We start from the raw sequence: 26,949 nt of genomic DNA on the forward strand, positions 1-26,949 counted from the left end.
CCCTCTCTCCCTCTACCCTGTTCTCTCACTCTACCCCGTTCTCTCCCTCTACCCTGTTCTCTCCCTCTCCCCCGCTCTCTCCCTCTACCCTGTTCTCTCCCTCTACCCTGTTCTCTCCCTCTACCCTGTTCTCTCCCTCTACCCTGTTCTCTCCCTCTCCCCCGTTCTCTCTCTCTACCCTGTTCTCTCCCTCTCTCCATCTACCCTGTTCTCTCCCTCTACCCCGTTCTCTCCCTCTACCCCGTTCTCTCCCTCTACCCCGTTCTCTCCATCTCCCCTGCTCTCTCCCTCTACCCTGTTCTCTCCCTCTACCCTGTTCTCTCACTCTACCCTGTTCTCTCCCTCTACCCTGTTCTCACCCTCTACTCTGTTCTCTCCCCAGCTCTGTCCCTCTCCCCCGTTCTCTCCATCTCCCCATTCTCCTCCTTTACCCTGTTCTCTCCCCCGTTCTCTCCCTCTCCCCATTCTCACCCTCTACCCTGTTCTCTCCCCAGCTCTGTCCCTCTCCCCCATTCTCACCCTCAACCCTGTTCTCTCCCCAGCTCTCTCCCCAGCTCTCTCCCTCTCCCCAGCTCTCTCCCTCTCCCCCTCTCTGCTTTTGTCTTGCGGTTGATGAAATGCCATTTTGCTCTGTGTTCGTCTCCACCATTATACCACCGTGTCACTCAGGATTATTTAGGCTCTGATTCAGTTTTTCCTGTTCATCAGAAGCAGGATGGAAACTGGGCTGAGAGAATATTAGCAGCGAAGGGCAGGATGGAAACTGGAATGGGAGAATATTAGCAGCGAAGGGCAGGATGGAAACTGGAATGGGAGAATATTAGCATTTAACCTGTCATGATAACCTCCTCACCTGTCATGATAACCTCCTCACCTGTCATGATAACCTCATCACCTGTCATGATAACCTCCTCACCTGTCATGATCGCCTCTTCACCTGTCATGATCGCCTCTTCACCTGTCATGATCGCCTCTTCACCTGTCATGATCGCCTCTTCACCTGTCATGATCGCCTCTTCACCTGTCATGATCGCCTCTTCACCTGTCATGATCGCCTCTTCACCTGTCATGATCGCCTCTTCACCTGTCATGATCGCCTCTTCACCTGTCATGATCGCCTCTTCACCTGTCATGATCGCCTCCTCACCTGTCATGATCGCCTCTTCACCTGTCATGATCGCCTCTTCACCTGTCATGGTCACCTCTTCACCTGTCATGATCACCTCCTCACCTGTCATGATAACCTCTTCACCTGTCATGATCGCCTCTTCACCTGTCATGATCGCCTCTTCACCTGTCATGATCGCCTCTTCACCTGTCATGATCACCTCTTCACCTGTCATGGTCACCTCTTCACCTGTCATGATCACCTCCTCACCTGTCATGATAACCTCTTCACCTGTCATGATCGCCTCTTCACCTGTCATGATCGCCTCTTCACCTGTCATGATCGCCTCTTCACCTGTCATGATAACCTGTTCACCTGTCATGATCGCCTCTTCACCTGTCATGATCGCCTCCTCACCTGTCATGATCGCCTCTTCACCTGTCATGATCACCTCCTCACCTGTCATGATCGCCTCTTCACCTGTCATGATAACCTCCTCACCTGTCATGATAACCTCCTCACCTGTCATGATAACCTCCTCACCTGTCATGATAACCTCATCACCTGTCATGATAACCTCCTCACCTGTCATGATCGCCTCTTCACCTGTCATGATCGCCTCTTCACCTGTCATGATCGCCTCTTCACCTGTCATGATCGCCTCTTCACCTATCATGATCGCCTCCTCACCTGTCATGATCGCCTCTTCACCTGTCATGATCGCCTCTTCACCTGTCATGATCGCCTCTTCACCTGTCATGATCGCCTCTTCACCTGTCATGATCGCCTCTTCACCTGTCATGATCGCCTCTTCACCTGTCATGATCGCCTCTTCACCTGTCATGATCGCCTCTTCACCTGTCATGATCGCCTCCTCACCTGTCATGATCGCCTCTTCACCTGTCATGATCGCCTCTTCACCTGTCATGGTCACCTCTTCACCTGTCATGATCACCTCCTCACCTGTCATGATAACCTCTTCACCTGTCATGATCGCCTCTTCACCTGTCATGATCGCCTCTTCACCTGTCATGATCGCCTCTTCACCTGTCATGATCACCTCTTCACCTGTCATGGTCACCTCTTCACCTGTCATGATCACCTCCTCACCTGTCATGATAACCTCTTCACCTGTCATGATCGCCTCTTCACCTGTCATGATCGCCTCTTCACCTGTCATGATCGCCTCTTCACCTGTCATGATCGCCTCTTCACCTGTCATGATCGCCTCCTCACCTGTCATGATCGCCTCTTCACCTGCCATGATCGCCTCTTCACCTGTCATGATCGCCTCTTCACCTGTCATGATCGCCTCTTCACCTGTCATGATCGCCTCCTCACCTGTCATGATCGCCTCTTCACCTGTCATGATCGCCTCTTCACCTGTCATGATCGCCTCTTCACCTGTCATGATCGCCTCTTCACCTGTCATGATCGCCTCTTCACCTGTCATGATCGCCTCTTCACCTGTCATGATAACCTGTTCACCTGTCATGATCGCCTCTTCACCTGTCATGATCGCCTCCTCACCTGTCATGATCGCCTCTTCACCTGTCATGATCACCTCCTCACCTGTCATGATCGCCTCTTCACCTGTCATGATAACCTCCTCACCTGTCATGATAACCTCTTCACCTGTCATGATAACCTCTTCACCTGTCATGATCGCCTCTTCACCTGTCATGATCGCCTCTTCACCTGTCATGATCACCTCTTCACCTGCCATGATCGCCTCCTCACCTGTCATGATCGCCTCTTCACCTGTCATGATAACCTCCTCACCTGTCATGATAACCTCTTCACCTGTCATGATAACCTCTTCACCTGTCATGATCGCCTCTTCACCTGTCATGATCGCCTCTTCACCTGTCATGATCACCTCTTCACCTGCCATGATCGCCTCCTCACCTGTCATGATCGCCTCCTCACCTGTCATGATCGCCTCTTCACCTGTCATGATCGCCTCTTCACCTGTCATGATCGCCTCTTCACCTGTCATGGTCACCTCTTCACCTGTCATGATCGCCTCTTCACCTGTCATGATCGCCTCTTCACCTGTCATGATCGCCTCTTCACCTGTCATGATCGCCTCTTCACCTGTCATGATCACCTCTTCACCTGTCATGATCGCCTCTTCACCTGTCATGATCACCTCTTCACCTGTCATGATCGCCTCCTCACCTGTCATGATCGCCTCTTCACCTGTCATGATCACCTCCTCACCTGTCATGATCGCCTCTTCACCTGTCATGATAACCTCCTCACCTGTCATGGTCACCTCCTCACCTGTCATGATAACCTCTTCACCTGTCATGATCGCCTCTTCACCTGTCATGATAACCTCCTCACCTGTCATGATAACCTCTTCACCTGTCATGATAACCTCTTCACCTGTCATGATCGCCTCTTCACCTGTCATGATCGCCTCTTCACCTGTCATGATCACCTCTTCACCTGCCATGATCGCCTCCTCACCTGTCATGATCGCCTCTTCACCTGTCATGATCACCTCTTCACCTGTCATGATCGCCTCTTCACCTGTCATGATCGCCTCTTCACCTGTCATGATCGCCTCTTCACCTGTCATGATCGCCTCCTCACCTGTCATGATCGCCTCTTCACCTGTCATGATCACCTCTTCACCTGCCATGGTCACCTCTTCACCTGTCATGATCGCCTCCTCACCTGTCATGATCACCTCTTCACCTGCCATGGTCACCTCTTCACCTGTCATGATCGCCTCCTCACCTGTCATGATCACCTCTTCACCTGCCATGGTCACCTCTTCACCTGTCATGATCACCTCTTCACCTGTCATGATCACCTCTTCACCTGTCATGATCACCTCTTCACCTGTCATGATCACCTCCTCACCTGTCATGGTCACCTCTTCACCTGTCATGATCACCTCTTCACCTGCCATGGTCACCTCTTCACCTGTCATGATCACCTCTTCACCTGTCATGATCACCTCTTCACCTGTCATGATCGCCTCCTCACCTTAGTCTGAAAAGCCAGATCCATCATATCCAAATGATTGTGAATTGTGAGATTTTATGAAATAACAAATTTGGTAGAGGACTTTACTATTCCCATAGACCCATGTTTAACTTAAACATACAATATAAAATTTTGCCATATGATATTTAATTTTAACCAATTTTAACCATTTTAATTCCGCTCTACAGACCTTCATTAAGACCTATGAGGTTAGCTCCACAGACCTTTATTAAGACCTATGAGGTTATCTCTACAGACCTTCATTGAGACCTATGAGGTTAGCTCTACAGACCTTCATTAAGACCTGAGGTTGGACCTACGAGGTTAGCTCTACAGACCTTCATTAAGACCTGAGGTTGGACCTATGAGGTTAGCTCTACAGACCTTCATTAAGACCTGAGGTTGGACCTACGAGGTTAGCTCTACAGACCTTCATTGAGACCTGAGGTTGGACCTATGAGGTTAGCTCTACAGACCTTCATTAAGACCTATGAGGTTAGCTCTACAGACCATAGAAACCTATGAGGTTAGCTCTACAGACCTTCATTGAGACTTGAGGTTGGACCTATGAGGTTAGCTCTAAGACCATTAACACCTATGAGGTAGCTCTACAGACCATTAACACCTATGAGGTTAGCTCTACAGACCATTAAGACCTATGAGGTTAGCTCGACAGACCATTAAGACCTATGAGGTTAGCTCTACAGACCATTAAGACCTATGAGGTTAGCTCTACAGACCTTCATTAAGACCTATGAGGTTAGACCTATGAGGTTAGCTCTACAGACCTTTATAAAAACCTATGAGGTTAGACCTATGAGATTAGCTCTACAGACCATTAAGACCTATGAGGTTAGCTCTACAGACCTTCATTAAGACCTATGAGGTTGGACCTATGAGGTTAGCTCTACAGACCTTTATAAAAACCTATGAGGTTAGCTCTACAGACCTTCATAAAAACCTATGAGGTTAGACCTATGAGGTTAGCTCTACAGACCATTAAGACCTATGAGGTTAGCTCTACAGACCATTAAGACCTATGAGGTTAGCTCTACAGACCTTCATTGAGACCTGAGTTTAGCTGTACAGACCTTCATTGAGACCTGAGGTTAGCTGTAAAGACCTTCATTGAGACCTGAGGTTAGCTCTACAGACCTTCATTGAGACCTGAGGTTAGCTCTACAGACCTTCATTGAGACCTGAGGTTAGCTCTACAGACCTTCTTTGATACCTGAGGTTAGCTCTACAGACCTTCATTGAGACCTGAGGTTAGCTCTACAGACCTTCATTGAGACCTGAGGTTAGCTCTACAGACCTTCATTGAGACCTGAGGTAAGCTCTACAGACCTTCATTGAGACCTGAGGTTAGCTCTACAGACCTTCATTGAGACCTGAGGTTAGCTCTACAGACCTTCATTGAGACCTGAGGTTAGCTCTACAGACCTTCATTGAGACCTGAGGTTAGCTCTACAGACCTTCATTGAGACCTGAGGTTAGCTCTACAGACCTTCATTGAGACCTGGGGTTAGCTGTACAGACCTTCATTGAGACCTGAGGTTAGCTCTACAGACCTTCATTGAGACCTGAGGTTAGCTCTACAGACCTTCATTGAGACCTGAGGTTAGCTCTACAGACCTTCTTTGAGACCCGAGGTTAGCTGTACAGACCTTCATTGAGACCTGAGGTTAACTACAGACCTTCATTGAGACCTGAGGTTAGCTCTACAGACCTTCATTGAGACCTGAGGTTAGCTCTACAGACCTTCATTGAGACCTGAGGTTAGCTGTACAGACCTTCATTGAGACCTGAGGTTAGCTCTACAGACCTTCATTGAGACCTGAGGTTAGCTGTAAAGACCTTCATTGAGACCTGAGGTTAGCTCTACAGACCTTCATTGAGACCTGAGGTTAGCTCTACAGACCTTCATTGAGACCTGGGGTTAGCTCTACAGACCTTCATTGAGACCTGAGGTTAGCTCTACAGACCTTCATTGAGACCTGAGGTTAGCTCTACAGACCTTCATTGAGACCTGAGGTTAGCTGTACAGACCTTCATTGAGACCTGAGGTTAGCTCTACAGACCTTCATTGAGACCTGAGGTTAGCTCTACAGACCTTCATTGAGACCTGAGGTTAGCTCTACAGACCTTCATTGAGACCTGAGGTTAGCTGTACAGACCTTCATTGAGACCTGAGGTTAGCTCTACAGACCTTCATTGAGACCTGAGGTTAGCTCTACAGACCTTCATTGAGACCTGAGGTTAGCTCTACAGACCTTCATTGAGACCTGAGGTTAGCTCTACAGACCTTCATTGAGACCTGAGGTTAGCTGTACAGACCTTCATTGAGACCTGAGGTTAGCTCTACAGACCTTCATTGAGACCTGAGGTTAGCTCTACAGACCTTCATTGAGACCTGAGGTTAGCTGTAAAGACCTTCATTGAGACCTGAGGTTAGCTCTACAGACCTTCATTGAGACCTGAGGTTAGCTGTAAAGACCTTCATTGAGACCTGAGGTTAGCTCTGCAAATGACCAGGTTTTTTTTCTCTCCCTGAAATCAGCCGTTGTCCCTTAATTGGTCATTTTAGATTAATATAGTCGATGCTGCGAGCATCAAGATGAATAGACTCCGTTGAATGTGTGAATATCACAGCAATTAGACCATATTGATTGGACCAGACTAAGGTAAAATTCACGTTTTTTTGTCTTCTTGAACCACAATGAATCATAGACAATATGCTCGACTCTAGCTACACTAAATATATAAAAAATATATCCCATTTAGCAGACGCTTTTGTCCAAAGCGACTTACAAGTCGGCTGGGGCCACTACTTTTACATATGGGTGGCCCCAGCGGGAATCGAACCCACGACGCTTGGCGTTGCAAGCGCCATGCTCTACCGACTGAGCCACACAGGACTTGACCAAAAGTATGTGGACACCTGCTGGCCAAACATCTCATTCCAAAATCATGAGCATCAATATGGAGTTGCTTTTGCTGCTATAACAGCCTCCACTCTTCTGGGAAGGCTTTCCACTAGATGTTGGAACATTGCTGCTATAACAGCCTCCACTCGTCTGGGAAGGCTTTCCACTAGATGTTGGAACATTGCTGTTATAACAGCCTCCACTCTTATGGGAAGGCTTTCCACTAGATGTTGGAACATTGCTGCTATAACAGCCTCCACTCTTCTGGGAAGGCTTTCCACTAGATGTTGGAACATTGCTGTTATAACAGCCTCCACTCTTCTGGGAAGGCTTTCCACTAGATGTTGGAACATTGCTGCTATAACAGCCTCCACTCTTCTGGGAAGGCTTTCCACTAGATGTAGGAACATTGCTGCTATAACAGCCTCCACTCTCATGGGAAGGCTTTCCACTAGATGTTGGAACATTGATGCTATAACAGCCTCCACTCTCATGGGAAGGCTTTCCACTAGATGTTGGAACATTGCTGCTATAACAGCCTCCACTCCTATGGGAAGGCTTTCCACTAGATGTTGGAACATTGCTGCAATAACAGCCTCCACTCTTCTGGGAAGGATTTCCACTAGATGTTGGAACATTGCTGCTATAACAGCCTCCACTCTTATGGGAAGGCTTTCCACTAGATGTTGGAACATTGCTGCTATAACAGCCTCCACTCTTCTGGGAAGGCTTTCCACTAGATGTTGGAACATTGCTGCTATAACAGCATCCACTCTTATGGGAAGGCTTTCCACTAGATGTTGGAACATTGCTGCTATAACAACCTCCACTCTTCTGGGAAGGCTTTCCACTAGATGTTGGAACATTGCTGCTATAACAGCCTCCACTTTTCTGGGAAGGCTTTCCACTAGATGTTGGAACATTGCTGCTATAACAGCCTCCACTCTTATGGGAAGGCTTTCCACTAGATGTTGGAACATTGCTGCTATAACAGCCTCCACTCTTATGGGAAGGCTTTCCACTAGATGTTGGAACATTGCTGCTATAACAGCCTCCACTCTTCTGGGAAGGCTTTCCACTAGATGTTGGAACATTGCTGCTATAACAGCATCCACTCTTATGGGAAGGCTTTCCACTAGATGTTGGAACATTGCTGCTATAACAGCCTCCACTCTTATGGGAAGGCTTTCCACTAGATGTTGGAACATTGCTGCTATAACAGCATCCACTCTTATGGGAAGGCTTTCCACTAGATGTTGGAACATTGCTGCTATAACAACCTCCACTCTTCTGGGAAGGCTTTCCACTAGATGTTGGAACATTGCTGCTATAACAGCCTCCACTCTTCTGGGAAGGCTTTCCACTAGATGTTGGAACATTGCTGCTATAACAGCCTCCACTCTTCTGGGAAGGCTTTCCACTAGATGTTGGAACATTGCTGCTATAACAGCCTCCACTCTTCTGGGAAGGCTTTCCACTAGATGTTGGAACATTGCTGCTATAACAGCATCCACTCTTATGGGAAGGCTTTCCACTAGATGTTGGAAAATTGCTGCTATAATAACCTCCACTCTTCTGGGAAGGCTTTCCACTAGATGTTGGAACATTGCTGCTATAACAGCCTCCACTCTTCTGGGAAGGCTTTCCACTAGATGTTGGAACATTGCTGCGGGGACTTGTTTCCGTTCAGCCACAAGAGCATTAGTGACGTCGGGAGCTGGTGTTGGGCGATTAGGCCTGGAACGCAGTCGGCATTCTAATTCATCCCAAATGTGTTCGATGGGGTTGAGGTCAGGTGCAGGCCAGTTAAGTTCTTCCACACATATCTCGACAAACCATTTCTGTATGGACCTCAATTTGTGCACCAGGGCATTGTCATGCTGAAACAGGATTGGGCCTTCCCCAAACTGTTGCCGCAAAGTAGGAAGCACAGAATCGTCTGGGATGTCATTGTTTGCTGAAGCGTTAAGATTTCCCTTTACTGGAACTAGTGGGCCCGAACCATGAAAACCAGCCAAAGACCATTATGCCCCCTACACCAAACTTTACAGTTTACACTATGCATTCGGGCAGGAAGTGGTCTCCTGGAATCTGTCAAACCCAGATTTGTCCATCGGACTGCCAGATGGTGATGTGGGATTCATCACTTGCTTCCACTGACTCCAATGACGGCAAGCTCTACAGCGCTCCAGCCGATGCTTGGCATTTTGCATGGTGATCTTAGCCTGGTGTGCAGCTGCTTGGCCATGGAAACCCATTTCATGAAGTTCACGATAACAGTTCTTGTGCTGACGTTGCTTTCAGAGGCAGTTTTGAACTCAGTAGTGAGTTTTGCAACCTGAGGACAGACGATTTCGACGCACGGCGTGTCAGTACTCGACTGTTCCGTTCTGTGAGCTTGTGTGTCCTACCACTTTGGGGCTGAGCCGTTGTTGCTCTTAGACGTTTGAATAACTTCCTTAAGACTTTTAACTAAATGTTTATACAAGACTTTGTAGTAACACTGCTAGCTTAGTTTGGGTTAACTGTTTTGAACTCCAACCACAGATAGAACACATGGAATGAATGGAATGAATCACGCAACACAAATGTTTTTTCTATTGTGACATCAGTGAGATTCAAACCTATAATCTTGTGTTTTCTATCCAGGATGGAACCATGTTTTTAGACATAAACGTCTTCATTTTAGAGTCTATTCAAACAGACCCCATTTCAAAGGAAACAACTACTCATTAAGATCAGGTATGGCCAATTAATGGGCTCGCCTGAACACACTTAACAAAGAGAGAGGATAGAAAGAGTTTTGCTGAGAAAGGAAAGTAAATGTTTTTAAATAAGTCTTAGATTGTTCTCTGAATGTTACTGAAGTTTTCCTGTGTTTTTTTTTAATGAAGAGTTATTCACCTTCTCTGAACAATTTGAGAACATGACTTTAAAGTGGAACTAATGGTATTTTAACTACTTTGCAAATATGAAACAAACAATATCAGTGAAAAATATCAATTACCCAGTTTAAAGCTACAAAACCAACTTTATAAGAGGTTTTAAAAAATAAGTTATATTTGACTCAAAATTCCATAATGTAGAGTAAGGTATTGTTGTCGGAATAGATTCAATGGATGACTAATATAACTAATTCACCAATCAATGTCTTGGTAATCCAACAAATATTGATATCAAGTTGTAAATTACAGCCCGGTACGTTGTGTGCTGCATGCAGCTATTCGGGATTCACTGTTTCAGTTTCGATAACTGCATTTTTTTTGTACTAAAACTGACAAATGTAACTAAGGTTGTGAATGTCAATACAATGAAATGAGCAAAGGACAATGACCACAAGACAGTCATAACATTTACATTTACATTTAAGTCATTTGGCAGACGCTCTTATCCAGAGCGACTTACAAATTGGTGAATTCACCTTATGACATCCAGTGGAACAGCCACTTTACAATAGTGCATCTAAATCATTTAAGGGGGGGGTGAGAAGGATTACTTTATCCTATCCTAGGTATTCCTTAAAGAGGTGGGGTTTCAGGTGTCTCCGGAAGGTGGTGATTGACTCCGCTGTCCTGGCGTCGTGAGGGAGTTTGTTCCACCATTGGGGGGCCAGAGCAGCGAACAGTTTTGACTGGGCTGAGCGGGAACTGTACTTCCTCAGTGGTAGGGAGGCGAGCAGGCCAGAGGTGGATGAACGCAGTGCCCTTGTTTGGGTGTAGGGCCTGATCAGAGCCTGGAGGTACTGCGGTGCCGTTCCCCTCACAGCTCCGTAGGCAAGAACCATGGTCTTGTAGCGGATGCGAGCTTCAACTGGAAGCCAGTGGAGAGAGCGGAGGAGTGGGGTGACGTGAGAGAACTTGGGAAGGTTGAACACCAGACGGGCTGCGGCGTTCTGGATGAGTTGTAGGGGTTTAATGGCACAGGCAGGGAGCCCAGCCAACAGCGAATTGCAGTAATCCAGACGGGAGATGACAAGTGCCTGGATTAGGACCTGCGCCGCTTCCTGTGTGAGGCAGGGTCGTACTCTGCGGATGTTGTAGAGCATGTACCTACAGGAACGGGCCACCGCCTTGATGTTAGTTGAGAACGACAGGGTGTTGTCCAGGATCACGCCAAGGTTCTTAGCGCTCTGGGAGGAGGACACAATGGAGTTGTCAACCGTGATGGCGAGATCATGGAACGGGCAGTCCTTCCCCGGGAGGAAGAGCAGCTCCGTCTTGCCGAGGTTCAGCTTGAGGTGGTGATCCGTCATCCACACTGATATGTCTGCCAGACATGCAGAGATGCGATTCGCCACCTGGTCATCAGAAGGGGGAAAGGAGAAGATTAGTTGTGTGTCGTCTGCATAGCAATGATAGGAGAGACCATGTGAGGTTATGACAGAGCCAAGTTACTTGGTGTATAGCGAGAATAGGAGAGGGCCTAGAACAGAGCCCTGGGGGACACCAGTGGTGAGAGCGCGTGGTGAGGAGACAGATTCTCGCCACGCCACCTGGTAGGAGCGACCTGTCAGGTAGGACGCAATCCAAGCGTGGGCCGCGCCGGAGATGCCCAACTCGGAGAGGGTGGAGAGGAGGATCTGATGGTTCACAGTATCGAAGGCAGCCGATAGGTCTAGAAGGATGAGAGCAGAGGAGAGAGAGTTAGCTTTAGCAGTGCGGAGCGCCTCCGTGATACAGAGAAGAGCAGTCTCAGTTGAATGACTAGTCTTGAAACCTGACTGATTTGGATCAAGAAGGTCATTCTGAGAGAGATAGCGGGAGAGCTGGCCAAGGACGGCACGTTCAAGAGTTTTGGAGAGAAAAGAAAGAAGGGATACTGGTCTGTAGTTGTTGACATCGGAGGGATCGAGTGTAGGTTTTTTCAGAAGGGGTGCAACTCTCGCTCTCTTTAAGACGGAAGGGACGTAGCCAGCGGTCAGGGATGAGTTGATGAGCGAGGTGAGGTAAGGGAGAAGGTCTCCGGAAATGGTCTGGAGAAGAGAGGAGGGGATAGGGTCAAGCGGGCAGGTTGTTGGGCGGCCGGCCGTCACAAGAAGCGAGATTTCATCTGGAGAGAGAGGGGAGAAAGAGGTCAGAGCACAGGGTAGGGCAGTGTGAGCAGAACCAGCGGTGTCGTTTGACTTAGCAAACGAGGATCGGATGTCGTCGACCTTCTTTTCAAAATGGTTGACGAAGTCATCTGCAGAGAGGGAGGAGGGGGGGAGGGGGAGGAGGATTCAGGAGGGAGGAGAAGGTGGCAAAGAGCTTCCTAGGGTTAGAGGCAGATGCTTGGAATTTAGAGTGGTAGAAAGTGGCTTTAGCAGCAGAGACAGAGGAGGAAAATGTAGAGAGGAGGGAGTGAAAGGATGCCAGGTCCGCAGTGAGGCGAGTTTTCCTCCATTTCCGCTCTGCTGCCCGGAGCCCTGTTCTGTGAGCTCGCAATGAGTCGTCGAGCCACGGAGCGGGAGGGGAGGACCGAGCCGGCCTGGAGGATAGGGGACATAGAGAGTCAAAGGATGCAGAAAGGGAAGAGAGGAGGGTTGAGGAGGCAGAATCAGGAGATAGGTTGGAGAAGGTTTGAGCAGAGGGAAGAGATGATAGGATGGAAGAGGAGAGAGTAGCGGGGGAGAGAGAGCGAAGGTTGGGACGGCGCGATACCATCCGAGTAGGGGCAGTGTGGGAAGTGTTGGATGAGAGCGAGAGGGAAAAGGATACAAGGTAGTGGTCGGAGACTTGGAGGGGAGTTGCAATGAGGTTAGTGGAAGAACAGCATCTAGTAAAGATGAGGTCGGGCGTATTGCCTGCCTTGTGAGTAGGGGGGGAAGGTGAGAGGGTGAGGTCAAAAGAGGAGAGGAGTGGAAAGAAGGAGGCAGAGAGGAATGAGTCAAAGGTAGACGTGGGGAGGTTAAAGTCGCCCAGGACTGTGAGAGGTGAGCCGTCCTCAGGAAAGGAGCTTATCAAGGCATCAAGCTCATTGATGAACTCTCCGAGGGAACCTGGAGGGCGATAAATGATAAGGATGTTAAGCTTGAAAGGGCTGGTAACGGTGACAGCATGGAATTCAAAGGAGGCGATAGACAGATGGGTAAGGGGAGAAAGAGAGAATGACCACTTGGGAGAGATGAGGATCCCGGTGCCACCACCCCGCTGACCAGAAGCTCTCGGGGTGTGCGAGAACACGTGGGCGGACGAAGAGAGAGCAGTAGGAGTAGCAGTGTTATCTGTGGTGATCCATGTTTCCGTCAGTGCCAAGAAGTCGAGGGACTGGAGGGAGGCATAGGCTGAGATGAACTCTGCCTTGTTGGCCGCAGATCGGCATTTCCAGAGGCTACCGGAGACCTGGAACTCCACGTGGGTCGTGCGCGCTGGGACCACCAGATTAGTGTGGCCGCGGCCACGCGGTGTGGAGCGTTTGTATGGTCTGTGCAGAGAGGAGAGAACAGGGATAGATAGACACATAGTTGACAGGCTACGCTAATGCAGAGGAGATTGGAATGACAAGTGGACTACACGTCTCGAATGTTCAGAAAGTTAAGCTTACGTAGCAAGAATCTTATTGACTAAAAGGATTGAAATGATACAGTACTGCCGGAGTAGGCTAGCTGGCAGTGGCTGCGTTGTTGACTTTGTAGGCTAGCTGGCAGTGGCTGCGTTGTTGACACTACACTAATCAAGTCGTTCCGTTGAGTGTACTAGTTTCTACAGTGCTGCTATTCGGGGGCTAGCTGGCTAGCTAGCAGTGTTGATTACGTTACGTTACGTTAAAAGAACGACAATAGCTGGCTAGCTAACCTAGAAAATCGCTCTAGACTACACAATTGTCTTTGATACAAAGACGGCTATGTAGCTAGCTAGCTACGATCAAACAAATCAAACCGTTGTACTGAAATGAAGTGAAATGAAAATGTGATACTACCTGTGGAGCGAAGCGGAATGTTGACCGGGTTGTTGAAGTTCTATTCGGTAGACGTTGGCTAGCTGTTGGCTAGCTAGCTAGCAGTATCTCCTACTTTAAGGACGACAAATAGCTGGCTAGCTAACGTCGGTAAATTAAGATAATCACTCTAAGTCTACACACTCTAAACTACACAAATTATCTTGGATACAAAGACAGCAAAGACAACTATGTAGCTAGCTAACACTACACTAATCAAGTGGCTAATAGCATGGCTAATAGACCAGCGCATCTATTTATTTAGTAAGTTAAAAACACAGAGCCTAATATTAGCTAGCTAGCTAACTAGCTGTTTGGAGGATGGCATTTTTTTACCCCCATATCATTTTTGGGGGGCAACAGCTAGAGATGCTGGTGTCATTTGGTTAGCTAGCAAGAAATGTGAATCACTTTGCTAGCGAGCTATGCTGAACTTGAACAACTATCCACAGTTAGCATATCAATCAAATGTATTTACAAAGCCCTTTTTACGTCATATAAAGCTCTTTTTGCATGGCTAATTTGCATATAGGTCTATTGTAGCTCTGATTGGCTATGGTTCACTGGTCTGTGTAGAGTCCAGTCCTGGACAAGACTGACACATTTCTATTGGGTTTTATTTACTGCAGTGTCTACTAATTGTCCAAAAGCACAGCTGCTATCCCACTGTATATTGCTATAGAATTTTCACAAATGCCTTACTCTACCTCATTCCCAAATATTCTAGGAAAGTATGAAAATATGAAAAATGACCATATCTAAGTGATCGCTTCCCAGAAAATGTAAAAAAAATATATAATAATAATAATTTATTGAAACAATTGGCATATTCTTGCTGGGGGTGTATATAAACAGATTTTAACTAGATGTAATGTTTCTAAAATGCTGTCAGTTCCACTTTAAATAGAACCATGAGGAAACCTGTAGGAAACGTTCTGCTGAAGGTCTGCACTTCCCCAAGAAGAACGTTGCTTCTTAACGTTCTCTGATCTATTTGAGAACATTCCTAGAACATTAGATGGTGCTGTTCCTGCTATACCGCCACACACTTATCAATTTTTCTGTACTTGTGTTTATTGAATAGATCACAACATTTATTTTTTGCAACATTGTGTAGAAAAACAATAGATTTGGCTCATTATGAAAATAAATCGTGGTCATCCTCACAATTCAAGCCTGTCCTCAATGAAAGCGATGATCAGTTGGGAAGGCCATCCCTTAACACAAAGATGAATGGACTCCTGTATTGAACCAAACCTTTTCATTTACTCTGCTTTCCTCCCACTCTGTCTTCTTCATTCAGACTGTCTTTACAATAGCTTGCTGTGCTCCAACAAAATACACTAATGTCACCTTGGGCCTATCAGTCTGTTTGTAGGAGCATCTATCATCACTATGGTGATGCTGTGTTGTTGAATTTGAGATGTAAAACACATTTTCAGAAAGGGATACAATACATTATTAATATTGTTATTAGGGTGGAGGGAGGGAGAGAGGGGGGGGAGAAAGAGAGAGAGGGAGAGAGACAAGGGAGGGGGAGGTGGAGAAAGAGATAGATGGGGAGAGACAAGAGGGGGAGGTGGAGAAAGTGAGAGAGGGGGAGAGACAAGAGGTGGAGAAAGAGAGAGAGAGGGGGAGGTGGAGAAAAGAGAGAGGAGGAGAGACAAGAGAGAGATGGGGAGGGGGAGAAAGAGAGAGAGAGGGGGAGAGAGAGAGACGAGGTAGAGGTGGAGAAAGAGAGAGGGGGAGGTGGAGAAAGAGAGAAGGGGAGGTGGAGAAAGAGAGAAGGGGATGTGGAGAAAGAGATAGAATAGAGAGGTCATAATACTGTGTCATTCCAGATGGGTGTTACACCTCATTATCCTGCTCTGTGTCATTCCAGATGGATAGTTACACCTCATTAAACTGCTCTGTGTCATTCCAGATGGGTAGTCACACCTCATTAAACTGCTCTGTGTCATTCCAGATGGGTGTTACACCTCATTATCCTGCTCTGTGTCATTCCAGATGGGTAGTCGCACCTCATTATCCTGCTCTGTGTCATTCCAGATGGGTAGTCACACCTCATTAAACTGCTCTGTGTCATTCCAGATGGGTAGTCGCACCTCATTATCCTGCTCTGTGTCATTCCAGATGGGTAGTCACACCTCATTAAACTGCTCTGTGTCATTCCAGATGGGTGTTACACCTCATTATCCTGCTCTGTGTCATTCCAGATGGGTGTTACACCTCATTAACCTGCTCTGTGTCATTCCAGATGGGTGTTACACCTCATTAACCTGCTCTGTGTCATTCCAGATGGGTGTTACACCTCATTAACCTGCTCTGTGTCATTCCAGATGGGTGTTACACCTCATTATCCTGCTCTGTGTCATTCCAGATGGGTGTTACACCTCATTAACCTGCTCTGTGTCATTCCAGATGGGTGTTACACCTCATTAACCTGCTCTGTGTCATTCCAGATGGGTGTTACACCTCATTTTCCTGCTCTGTGTCATTCCAGATGGGTAGTCACACCTCATTATCCTGCTCTGTGTCATTCCAGATGGGTAGTCGCACCTCATTATCCTGCTCTGTGTCATTCCAGATGGGTAGTCGCACCTCATTAAACTGCTCTGTGTCATTCCAGATGGGTAGTCACACCTCATTAAACTGCTCTGTGTCATTCCAGATGGGTAGTTACACCTCATTAACCTGCTCTGTGTCATTCCAGATGGGTAGTTACACCTCATTAAACTGCTCTGTGTCATTCCAGATGGGTGTTACACCTCATTAAACTGCTCTGTGTCATTCCAGATGGGTAGTTACACCTCATTATCCTGCTCTGTGTCATTCCAGATGGGTAGTCACACCTCATTAAACTGCTCTGTGTCATTCCAGATGGGTGTTACACCTCATTAACCTGCTCTGTGTCATTCCAGATGGGTGTTACACCTCATTAAACTGCTCTGTGTCATTCCAGATGGGTGTTACACCTCATTAACCTGCTCTGTGTCATTCCAGATGGGTGTTACACCTCATTAACCTGCTCTGTGTCATTCCAGATGGGTGTTACACCTCGTTAAACTGCTCTGTGTCATTCCAGATGGGTAGTCGTACCTCATTATCCTGCTCTGTGTCATTCCAGATGGATAGTTACACCTCATTAAACTGCTCTGTGTCATTCCAGATGGGTGTCACACCTCATTATCCTGCTCTGTGTCATTCCAGATGGGTAGTTACACCTCATTAAACTGCTCTGTGTCATTCCAGATGGATAGTCACACCTCATTAAACTGATCTGTGTCATTCCAGATGGATAGTCACACCTCATTATCCTGCCCTGTGTCATTCCAGATGGGTGTTACACCTCATTAACCTGCTCTGTGTCATTCCAGATGGGTGTTACACCTCATTAAACTGCTCTGTGTCATTCCAGATGGGTAGTCACACCTCATTATCCTGCTCTGTGTCATTCCAGATGGGTGTTACCACCTCATTAACCTGCTCTGTGTCATTCCAGATGGGTGTTACACCTCATTAAACTGCTCTGTGTCATTCCAGATGGGTAGTCACACCTCATTATCCTGCTCTGTGTCATTCCAGATGGGTAGTCGCACCTCATTAAACTGCTCTGTGTCATTCCAGATGGGTAGTCACACCTCATTAAACTGCTCTGTGTCATTCCAGATGGGTAGTCGCACCTCATTATCCTGCTCTGTGTCATTCCAGATGGGTAGTCACACCTCATTAAACTGCTCTGTGTCATTCCAGATGGGTAGTCACACCTCATTAAACTGCTCTGTGTCATTCCAGATGGGTAGTCGCACCTCATTATCCTGCTCTGTGTCATTCCAGATGGGTAGTCACACCTCATTATCCTGCTCTGTGTCATTCCAGATGGGTGTTACACCTCATTAACCTGCTCTGTGTCATTCCAGATGGATAGTTACACCTCATTAAACTGCTCTGTGTCATTCCAGATGGGTGTTACACCTCATTAAACTGCTCTGTGTCATTCCAGATGGGTGTTACACCTCATTAAACTGCTCTGTGTCATTCCAGATGGATAGTCACACCTCATTATCCTGCTCTGTGTCATTCCAGATGGGTAGTCACACCTCGTTAAACTGCTCTGTGTCATTCCAGATGGGTGTTACACCTCATTAAACTGCTCTGTGTCATTCCAGATGGGTGTTACACCTCATTAAACTGCTCTGTGTCATTCCAGATGGATAGTCACACCTCATTATCCTGCTCTGTGTCATTCCAGATGGGTGTTACACCTCATTAAACTGATCTGTGTCATTCCAGATGGCTACCCCAGAGACGAGATGATTTACAAGTGGAGGAAGAACTCTGTGGAGACATCCGACCAGAGGTCCTGGAGACTCTATCAGTTTGACTTCATGGGACTACGCAACACCTCACACATAGTCAAGACAACAGCAGGTAATGTTGTCTACCGTTATTGTTATATTTGGTAATAATGTATTTTAATGAATATGTATGTGAGTGTTCTGAGTCATGAATAAAGATGTAAACTGATACCCTGTCTCCTGCTGTTCACTATCTCTCTATCCCTCTAAACTGGCATCTCTTGCAGAGTTTACCCTTAGCAATTCATAAGAGTAAGATGCCCAGCCAGAGCCCGGACTTAAACTTGATCGAACATCTCTGGAGAGACCTGAAAATAGCTGTACAGTAATGCTCCCCATCAAACCTGACAGAGCTTGAGAGGATCTGCAGAGAAGAATGGGAGAAACTCCCCAAATCCACAGACTGTTGTCCTCCCCATTCGGTAGCAGCTTCTCCAATACCCGATTTAATCAATTTTACTTTTCTCCGCATTGAGGAACAATCTCCTTTTGACTCCAAAATTCCATTGAACTTTTATAGACTCTTCAGCAGACAGAGACTGCAAGAAACCCTTAAATTATTGTGAAGATAACGTTTCACGAGCTCTGGTCCTTGCATAATTGTGCAACCACAGTTTTTTTGTGCTTTCAAGACAAAAGGGAACACAATAAATAAATAAAAACTAGTTCAAATCATGACATCAGTGATCTTCAGGTTGGAAAGTCTGAGCTTTAGATAGATGCAGAGTTTCTGACTTTGAATTCAGAGTTGGATGACCATTCAAAATGATTTTTCCAGTCAGAGTGTGTTTGTTTCCCCCGAGTTCTTAGTTGTCTTGAACGCACTGAAGTCTGAAGTCAGAGATTTCCGAGTTCCCAGTTGTTTTGAACACATCATTTCTGTTGCACGTTAGCTCCCACATCATCACAACAAGCGCTACTTTATTCGCCAGACACTCTACATGCCCACATTCTGGATACACCAAGCACAGAGAGTGACTGATCAAACAGTCAATGGAAAGGCAAAAGGAAATGCTCAGCGAGAGATAAAAACATACAAAACCCTCCGCTGAGTGAAATTGAAAAAGCATGACCCTCCTCCATTTTCGTCTGGTTAATAATTGTGTAAATTTCAATAGTTTCCAAACATACTTTTTTTTGTTTTTCCCTCCAACTCAGACCACTCCCATATTCCTGCTAGAGAAATTGTTCTTTGCTAAGACGCAAAAAATACCATTTTACCATTTAATTTAAAACAATAAAGTAACTTTTGTTACATGGACATTATTTGATATTGAGAAACAAAATGGCTGCATTGGATCTTTGAATAGATTTGTTGGTTCTACTACTGTCATGGTTTCTGTCCGTGTTGGTTCTACTACTGTCATGGTTTCAGTCCATGTTGGATCTACTACTGTCATGGTTTCAGTCCATGTTGGTTCTACTACTGTCATGGTTTCAGTCCATGTTAGATCTACTACTGTCATGGTTTCAGTCCAGGTTGGTTCTACTACTGTCATGGTTTCAGTCCATGTTGGATCAACTATTGTCATGGTTTCAGTCCATGTTGGATCTACTACTGTCATGGTTTCAGTCCAGGTTGGTTCTACTACTGTCATGGTTTCAGTCCATGTTGGTTCTACTACTGTCATGGTTTCAGTCCATGTTGGTTCTACTACTGTCATGGTTTCAGTCCATGTTGGATCTACTACTGGCATGGTTTCAGTCCATGTTGGATCTACTACTGTCATGGTTTCAGTCCATGTTGGATCTACTATTGTCATGGTTTCAGTCCATGTTGGTTCTACTACTGTCATGGTTTCAGTCCATGTTGGATCTACTATTGTCATGGTTTCAGTCCATGTTGGATCTACTACTGTCATGGTTTCTGTCCGTGTTGGTTCTACTACTGTCATGGTTTCAGTCCATGTTGGATCTACTACTGTCATGGTTTCAGTCCATGTTGGTTCTACTACTGTCATGGTTTCAGTCCATGTTGGATCTACTATTGTCATGGTTTCAGTCCATGTTGGATCTACTACTGTCATGGTTTCAGTCCATGTTGGATCAACTATTGTCATGGTTTCAGTCCATGTTGGATCTACTACTGTCATGGTTTCAGTCCAGGTTGGTTCTACTACTGTCATGGTTTCAGTCCATGTTGGTTCTACTACTGTCATGGTTTCAGTCCATGTTGGTTCTACTACTGTCATGGTTTCTGTCCATGTTGGATCTACTACTGGCATGGTTTCAGTCCATGTTGGATCTACTACTGTCATGGTTTCAGTCCATGTTGGTTCTACTACTGTCATGGTTTCAGTCCATGTTGGTTTTACTCCTGGGGACTTTCTAGTCCATGCTGTTTCTACTGCTGTGGCCTGTTCTAGTCAATGCTGGTTCTCTGACTGGACAGGTGATAAGGTCCAAGCCATGCAGTCGGTTTTACACCTCTCCTCTCTCCAGGTAATAGGGTTCAAGCCATCCAATCCATTTTGTCGACTCCTCTCCCCAGGTGATGAGGTCCAAGCCATTCAGTCCATGTTCTTCTCCTCTCCTCTCCCCAGGTGATAGGGTCCAAGCCATTCAGTCCATGTTGTCCTCATTTCATCTCTCCGGGTAATAGGGTCCAAGCCATTCAGTCCATGTTCTCCTCTTCTTCCCAGGTGATTACATAGTGATGACAGTGTTCTTTGACCTGAGCAGAAGGATGGGCTACTTCACCATCCAGACCTACATCCCATGTATCCTCACCGTGGTGCTCTCCTGGGTCTCCTTCTGGATCAAGAAAGACGCCACACCAGCCAGAACAGCTCTAGGTAGGCTAACCTCACAGAGCGGTTTTACCTACTTTTACTAGGTTATACTTCTTGGTCCTTAGCCTGGGTACCAGTCTGTTTATGCCACTCCTTGTCATGACAAACATTTGAGGAGTGGCATGAGTCTCTAGGTCTTACAATGCATTATGATGCCTGCAGGCTTTACTGAAGTAGTGTAACTAGTAGATGTACAACTGTGAAATACTGAAGGATTTAATTCTTTGGCATTCCAGTAATTTTTGTATTTTTTTCCTGAAAGGATTACATACACATCTAGGATAATCTTTATTTCATGATTCAGTGAATTCAGATATGCTTGGAAGTCAGTGAAATACTTGAGTATATTGAAAGCTGTTAATGCTTTGATTGTTATATTTAGTAAGGAACTTTGACCCCAGCCTAAATGAAAATATTGGTAGGGCAAAGTCGATCAACAATGCTCCTACGCATCAAACCCAGCACAGGACTGGCCTTAAATACAATGTTAACTCATCAAGTTGAGTCACACAAAAATTCTAAAATGATTATGATCAGTTTATGGCTACTTCACATATCTTAAACTCTTATTGCACAGAAGACCACGGTAGTGGGGCATACTTTATAGAGTAGGCTGGCTAGGAAGACCACGGTAGTGGGGCATACTTTATAGAGTAGGCTCGCTAGGAAGACCACGGTAGTGGAGCATACTTTATAGAGTAGGCTGGCTAGGAAGACCATGGTAGTGGAGCATACTTTATAGAGTAGGCTCGCTAGGAAGACCACAGTAGTGGAGCATACTTTATAGAGTAGGCTCGCTAGGAAGACCACGGTAGTGGAGCATACTTTATAGAGTAGGCTCGCTAGGAAGACCATGGTAGTGGAGCATACTTTATAGAGTAGGCTCGCTAGGAAGACCACAGTAGTGGAGCATACTTTATAGAGTAGGCTCGCTAAGAAGACCACAGTAGTGGAGCATACTTTATAGAGTAGGCTCGCTAGGAAGACCACGGTAGTGGAGCATACTCTATAGAGTAGGCTCGCTAGGAAGACCATGGTAGTGGAGCATACTTTATAGAGTAGGCTCGCTAGGAAGACCACAGTAGTGGAGCATACTTTATAGAGTAGGCTAACTGGGAAGACCACGGTAGTGGAGCATACTTTATAGAGTAGGTCGAGCTAGGAAGACCACGGTAATGGGGCATACTTTATAGAGTAGACTAGCTAGGAAGACCACAGTAGTGGGCCATACTTTATAGAGTAGACTAGCTAAGAAGACCACGGTAGTTGGGCATACTTTATAGAGTAGGCTCGCTAAGAAGACCACAGTAGTGGAGCATACTTTATAGAGTAGGCTCGCTAGGAAGACCACAGTAGTGGGGCATACTTTATAGAGTAGGCTCGCTAAGAAGACCACAGTAGTGGAGCATACTTTATAGAGTAGACTAGCTAGGAAGACCACGGTAGTGGGGCATATTGGGAGTCCCATATTGTCCCAGCGTTGTCCGGGTTTGGCCGGTGTAGGCCGTGATTGGGAGTCCCACATTGTCCCAGTGTTGTCTGGGTTTGGCCGGTGTAGGCCGTGATTGCGAGTCCCATATTGTCCCAGCGTTGTCCGGGTTTGGCCGGTGTAGGCTGTGATTGGGAGTCCCATATTCTCCCAGCGTTGTCCGGGTTTGGCCGGTGTAGGCTGTGATTGGGAGTCCCATATTGTCCCAGCGTTGTTCGGGTTTGGCCGGTGTAGGCCGTGATTGGGAGTCCCATATTGTCCCAGCGTTGTCCGGGTTTGGCCGGTGTAGGCTGTGATTGGGAGTCCCATATTGTCCCAGCGTTGTCTGGGTTTGGCCGGTGTAGGCTGTGATTGGGAGTCCCATATTGTCCCAACGTTGTTCAGGTTTGGCCGGTGTAGGCTGTGATTGGGAGTCTCATATTGTCTCAGCGTTGTCCGGGTTTGGCCGGTGTAGGCCGTGATTGTAAATAGGAATTAGTTCTTAACTGACAGGTCTACATAAATAAAGGTTAAATAAAAGTTACATATAAATACATTTACAGAGTAGATTAGCTACTGTAGGTAGACGACGGTAGTCTAACGTATTTTTATAAAGTAAACAAGCTAGTAATCGATCTTCCATGTTGCGACACTGAGTGTGTCTGTCTGCATGTTACAAACGGGCCCAGTTAACACTAAGCAGAATATATAATGCTAATTATTCCCTGGCTTCATCTATTGCATAGCTCCAGTTCCATCAGATATACAGTGGGGCAAAAAAGTATTTAGTCAGCCACCAATTGTGCAAGTTCTCCCACTTAAAAATATGAGAGAGGCCTGTAATTTTCATCATAGGTACACTTCAACTCTGACAGACAAAATGAGAAAAAAAATCCAGAAAATCACATTGTGCAAATGATGGTGTAGTTATACCTAACACTTCCTCTACACGTGCATCCAAGGGTATTACAGTCAACAATAACACATGTAGTCTACAGGTTATTTAAAAATATTTATATTTCACCTTTATTTAACCAGGTAGGCCAGTTGAGAACAAGTTCTCATTTACAACTGCGACCTGGCCAAGATAAAGCAAAGCAGTTCAACAAAAACAACAGAGTTACACATGGAATAAAACAAAACATACAGTCGATAATACAGTAGAAAAAGTCTATATACCTGCGTGTGCAAATGATGTAAGAGGTAAAGGTAATAAATAGGCCATAGTGGCAAAATACTTACAATATACCAATTTAGCTAGTCTACCTCAAAACAAATGTTAGCTACTGCTAGCTACTGCTAGCTACTGTTACCTACTGCTAGCTACTGTTACCTACTGCTAGCTACTGTTACCTACTGCTAGCTACTGTTAGCTACTGTTACCTACTGTTAGCTACTGTTACCTACTGCTAGCTACTGTTCCATGATCCATTTGACTTTAATCTTCTTTTCCTGCTTGCTTTATTTTAATGGATGGACATGTTTTAAAGTTTAGGTGGCTAATGAACACTAAGGAGGGTTATCTTAACATTTACCACATTTCCTAAGTTTGAAAATGATTTGCTTGGGGATAAGATAGTCGACATGTTTCAGCTAGCTAAGCTACCTAGCTTGACGAAGTGGTAACGCGGTACCTTGCTATCACATCAGTCCCTATGACAGTTACCGGGCATAAGATGTTGATTTATCTGTGGCCAATGGTCAATTAGCCTTCTTGGGAGAGGGCGCTTCTACTGTAAATCAATGGAGCACTAAAGATTGGCTTTTGCTGGCTAGCTCTCTCAGCAGGTACTGCTGTGACATAGTGTCCCCATGAATGACAGCACCCTGAGCCAATCACGCACAATCAGAGAAGATCAATGACACCCTCGCTCTAATTTCTCTGTCTGCCCCTCCACCACAGAAAGCACTGAGCGAAGGCTTGAACAGCTGCATTAGGAAGCTGCTTTACTCTACAAAAATCTAGCTAAACAACAATGCAATGGGAAAACGACCACATATTTGTATTACATCAAGCTATTTTTGCATTCAAATCAATTGTTTGCTTACTGATATGATATATTGTTGGGATATGAAATAACAGAATAGCATGCAAAATCTCCTCAATATTTGTGTTGCTCCGCCCACTGCATTAGGTGTTTATGTTTATAACTTCTTCTAATTTTCTCCTTGTCTGTTTGTTACTTCAATGCTATACAACTCTCCTTCCGTGGCCTCCAATTGCTCTTAAATACAAGTCAAACTAAATGCATGCTCTTCAACCGATCGCTACCTGCACCTACCCGCCTGTCCAACATCACTACTCTGGACGGCTCTGATTTAGAATACGTGGACAACTACAAATACTTAGGTGTCTGGTTAGACTGTAATCTCTCCTTCCAGACCCATATCAAATATCTCCAATCCAAAGTTAAATCTAGAATTGGCTTCCTATTTCGCAACAAAGCATCCTTCACTCATGCTGCCAACCATACCCTTGTAAAACTAATGCGCAGACAGGGGTATGGTGGGTGCGGGTACAGCGGAGGTAAGCCCAGGCACTGGGTGATGATGAGAGAGGTTATATCTCTGGACATGCTGGTTGTAATGGTTGAGGTCACCGCGTGTGTGGGAGGTGGGACAAAGGAGGTATCAGGGGTATGAAGAGTGGAACTAGGGGCTCCATTGTGAACTAAAACAATGATAACTAACCTGAACAACAGTATACAAGGCATATTGACATTTGAGAGAGACATACAGCGAGGCATACAGTAATCACAGGTGTTGAATTGGGAAAGCTAGCTAAAACAGTAGGCGAGACAACAACAGCTAATCAGCTAGCACAACAGCAGCAGGTAAAATGGCGTTGACTAGGCGACGGGGCCGACAGATAAAACATAAACAAGCAGAATGGAGTACCGTGATTAATGGATTAATGGACAGTCCAGCGTGCATCAGCTATGTAGCCAAGTGATCAGTGTCCAGGGGGCAGGGAAGCTGGACTGGCGAGTGTTATCCAGGTTAAAAAAAACTAACAATGACTAAATAGCTTGTAGCTAGTTAGCTGGTTAGCTTCTGGAGGTTCTTGAGTGTGTTCTAAAAATTAAAAATAATAGTGATTCCGTATCACATTGGGTGAGGCAGGTTACCGGAAGGTATAAACAAATAAAAAATCGAAAGTAGATAGAAAGTAAATATGGGTCCAGTGAGTGTTTGGGACGCGGCGATTCAGACGGTTAGCAGGCCTGTGCTAACAAGCTAACAGTTAGTAGGCCGGGGCTAAACAAGGTAGCAGTTAGCAGACCGGGGCTAAACAAGCTAGCAGTTAGCAGGCCGAATTAGCAGGCAGGGAGATAGCAAGGGCTAGAGAGTTAGCCTTTGGGGGACGTCGCAATGGGGTGAGTCTGTTTATTCCTCTTCATGCGGTGACATCGATAGACCGGTCGTGGGTCCGGGTATTGTAGCCCAGGAGTATGCTTCGGTGGTAGCACAGGGGCTCTGGCCGGGCTAGCTTCAAGCTAAGTGGATGGAAACGCTAGCCAGGAGTAAACATCCGGTGTTGCGGTTTAGTTAGATAGCTAGTTGTGAAGATCCAGCTGAAAAATGTTCCGTTTGCGGTGGGAATCCGGGGATAAAAAATAAATAGGTCCGTTATGCTCTGGTTAGAGTCGCGTTGTTCGAACTGGTTAGAGCTTTCCGAGCAAAAGGTTAGCTGATGACCGGTTAGCTGAAGACCGCTAGCATAGCTGGTAGTTAGCTGGCTAGCTTCAGTTGGGGGGTTCCGGTTCCGAAGTAAATATAAATACTTTAGGAAAAATAGCTACATTGGGTGAGGCGGGTTGCAGGAGAGTATTTGGAAGCTGAGGTTTAGCAAAATGTTTTAAAAGATATGCGAAGAAAAATAGAAGAAAAATATGTAAAACGAAGAAAAAAAACGATATAAACGATATATACACGGGACACGACACGACAGGACATCTTACTGCTACGCCATCTTGGAAGTTACAAGTTTTACTTGCTATATTGTATTTACTTTGCCACCATGGCCTTTTTTTGCCTTTACCTCCCTTATCTCACCTCATTTGCTCACATCTTATATAGACTTGTTTATACTGTATTATTGACTGTATGTTTGTTTTACTCCATGTGTAACTCTGTGTTGTTGTATGTGTCGAACTGCTTTGCTTTATCTTGGCCAGGTCGCAATTGTAAATGAGAACTTGTTCTCAACTTGCCTACCTGGTTAAATAAAGTTGAAATAAATAAATACAATAAAATACTGAGCTGTCTGTTTGTCCTTGCTGTCTGTTTATCCTTGCTGTCTGTTTGTTACTGAGCTGTCTGTTTGTCCTTGCTGTCTGTTTGTTACTGAGCTGTGTTGATGTGTAGGTCAGTCTCAGCT

The 26,949-nt window shown here is 45.9% G+C and overlaps 1 protein-coding gene across 1 annotated transcript in view; it reads left to right on the top strand.

Moving 5' to 3' along the window:
• Nucleotides 1-26,949, top strand: part of LOC135513319 (gamma-aminobutyric acid receptor subunit gamma-3) — a 445,846-nt gene that overhangs the window by 381,803 nt on the left and 37,094 nt on the right. The window contains exons 6-7 of the mRNA XM_064936236.1: nt 18,244-18,381; nt 20,951-21,103. Of these exons, the coding sequence (XP_064792308.1) occupies nt 18,244-18,381; nt 20,951-21,103 (291 nt within the window). The remainder of the gene's footprint in view (nt 1-18,243; nt 18,382-20,950; nt 21,104-26,949) is intronic.

Source organism: Oncorhynchus masou, chromosome 24, assembly GCF_036934945.1.
Source record: "Oncorhynchus masou masou isolate Uvic2021 chromosome 24, UVic_Omas_1.1, whole genome shotgun sequence".
NCBI lineage: Eukaryota > Metazoa > Chordata > Actinopteri > Salmoniformes > Salmonidae > Oncorhynchus > Oncorhynchus masou.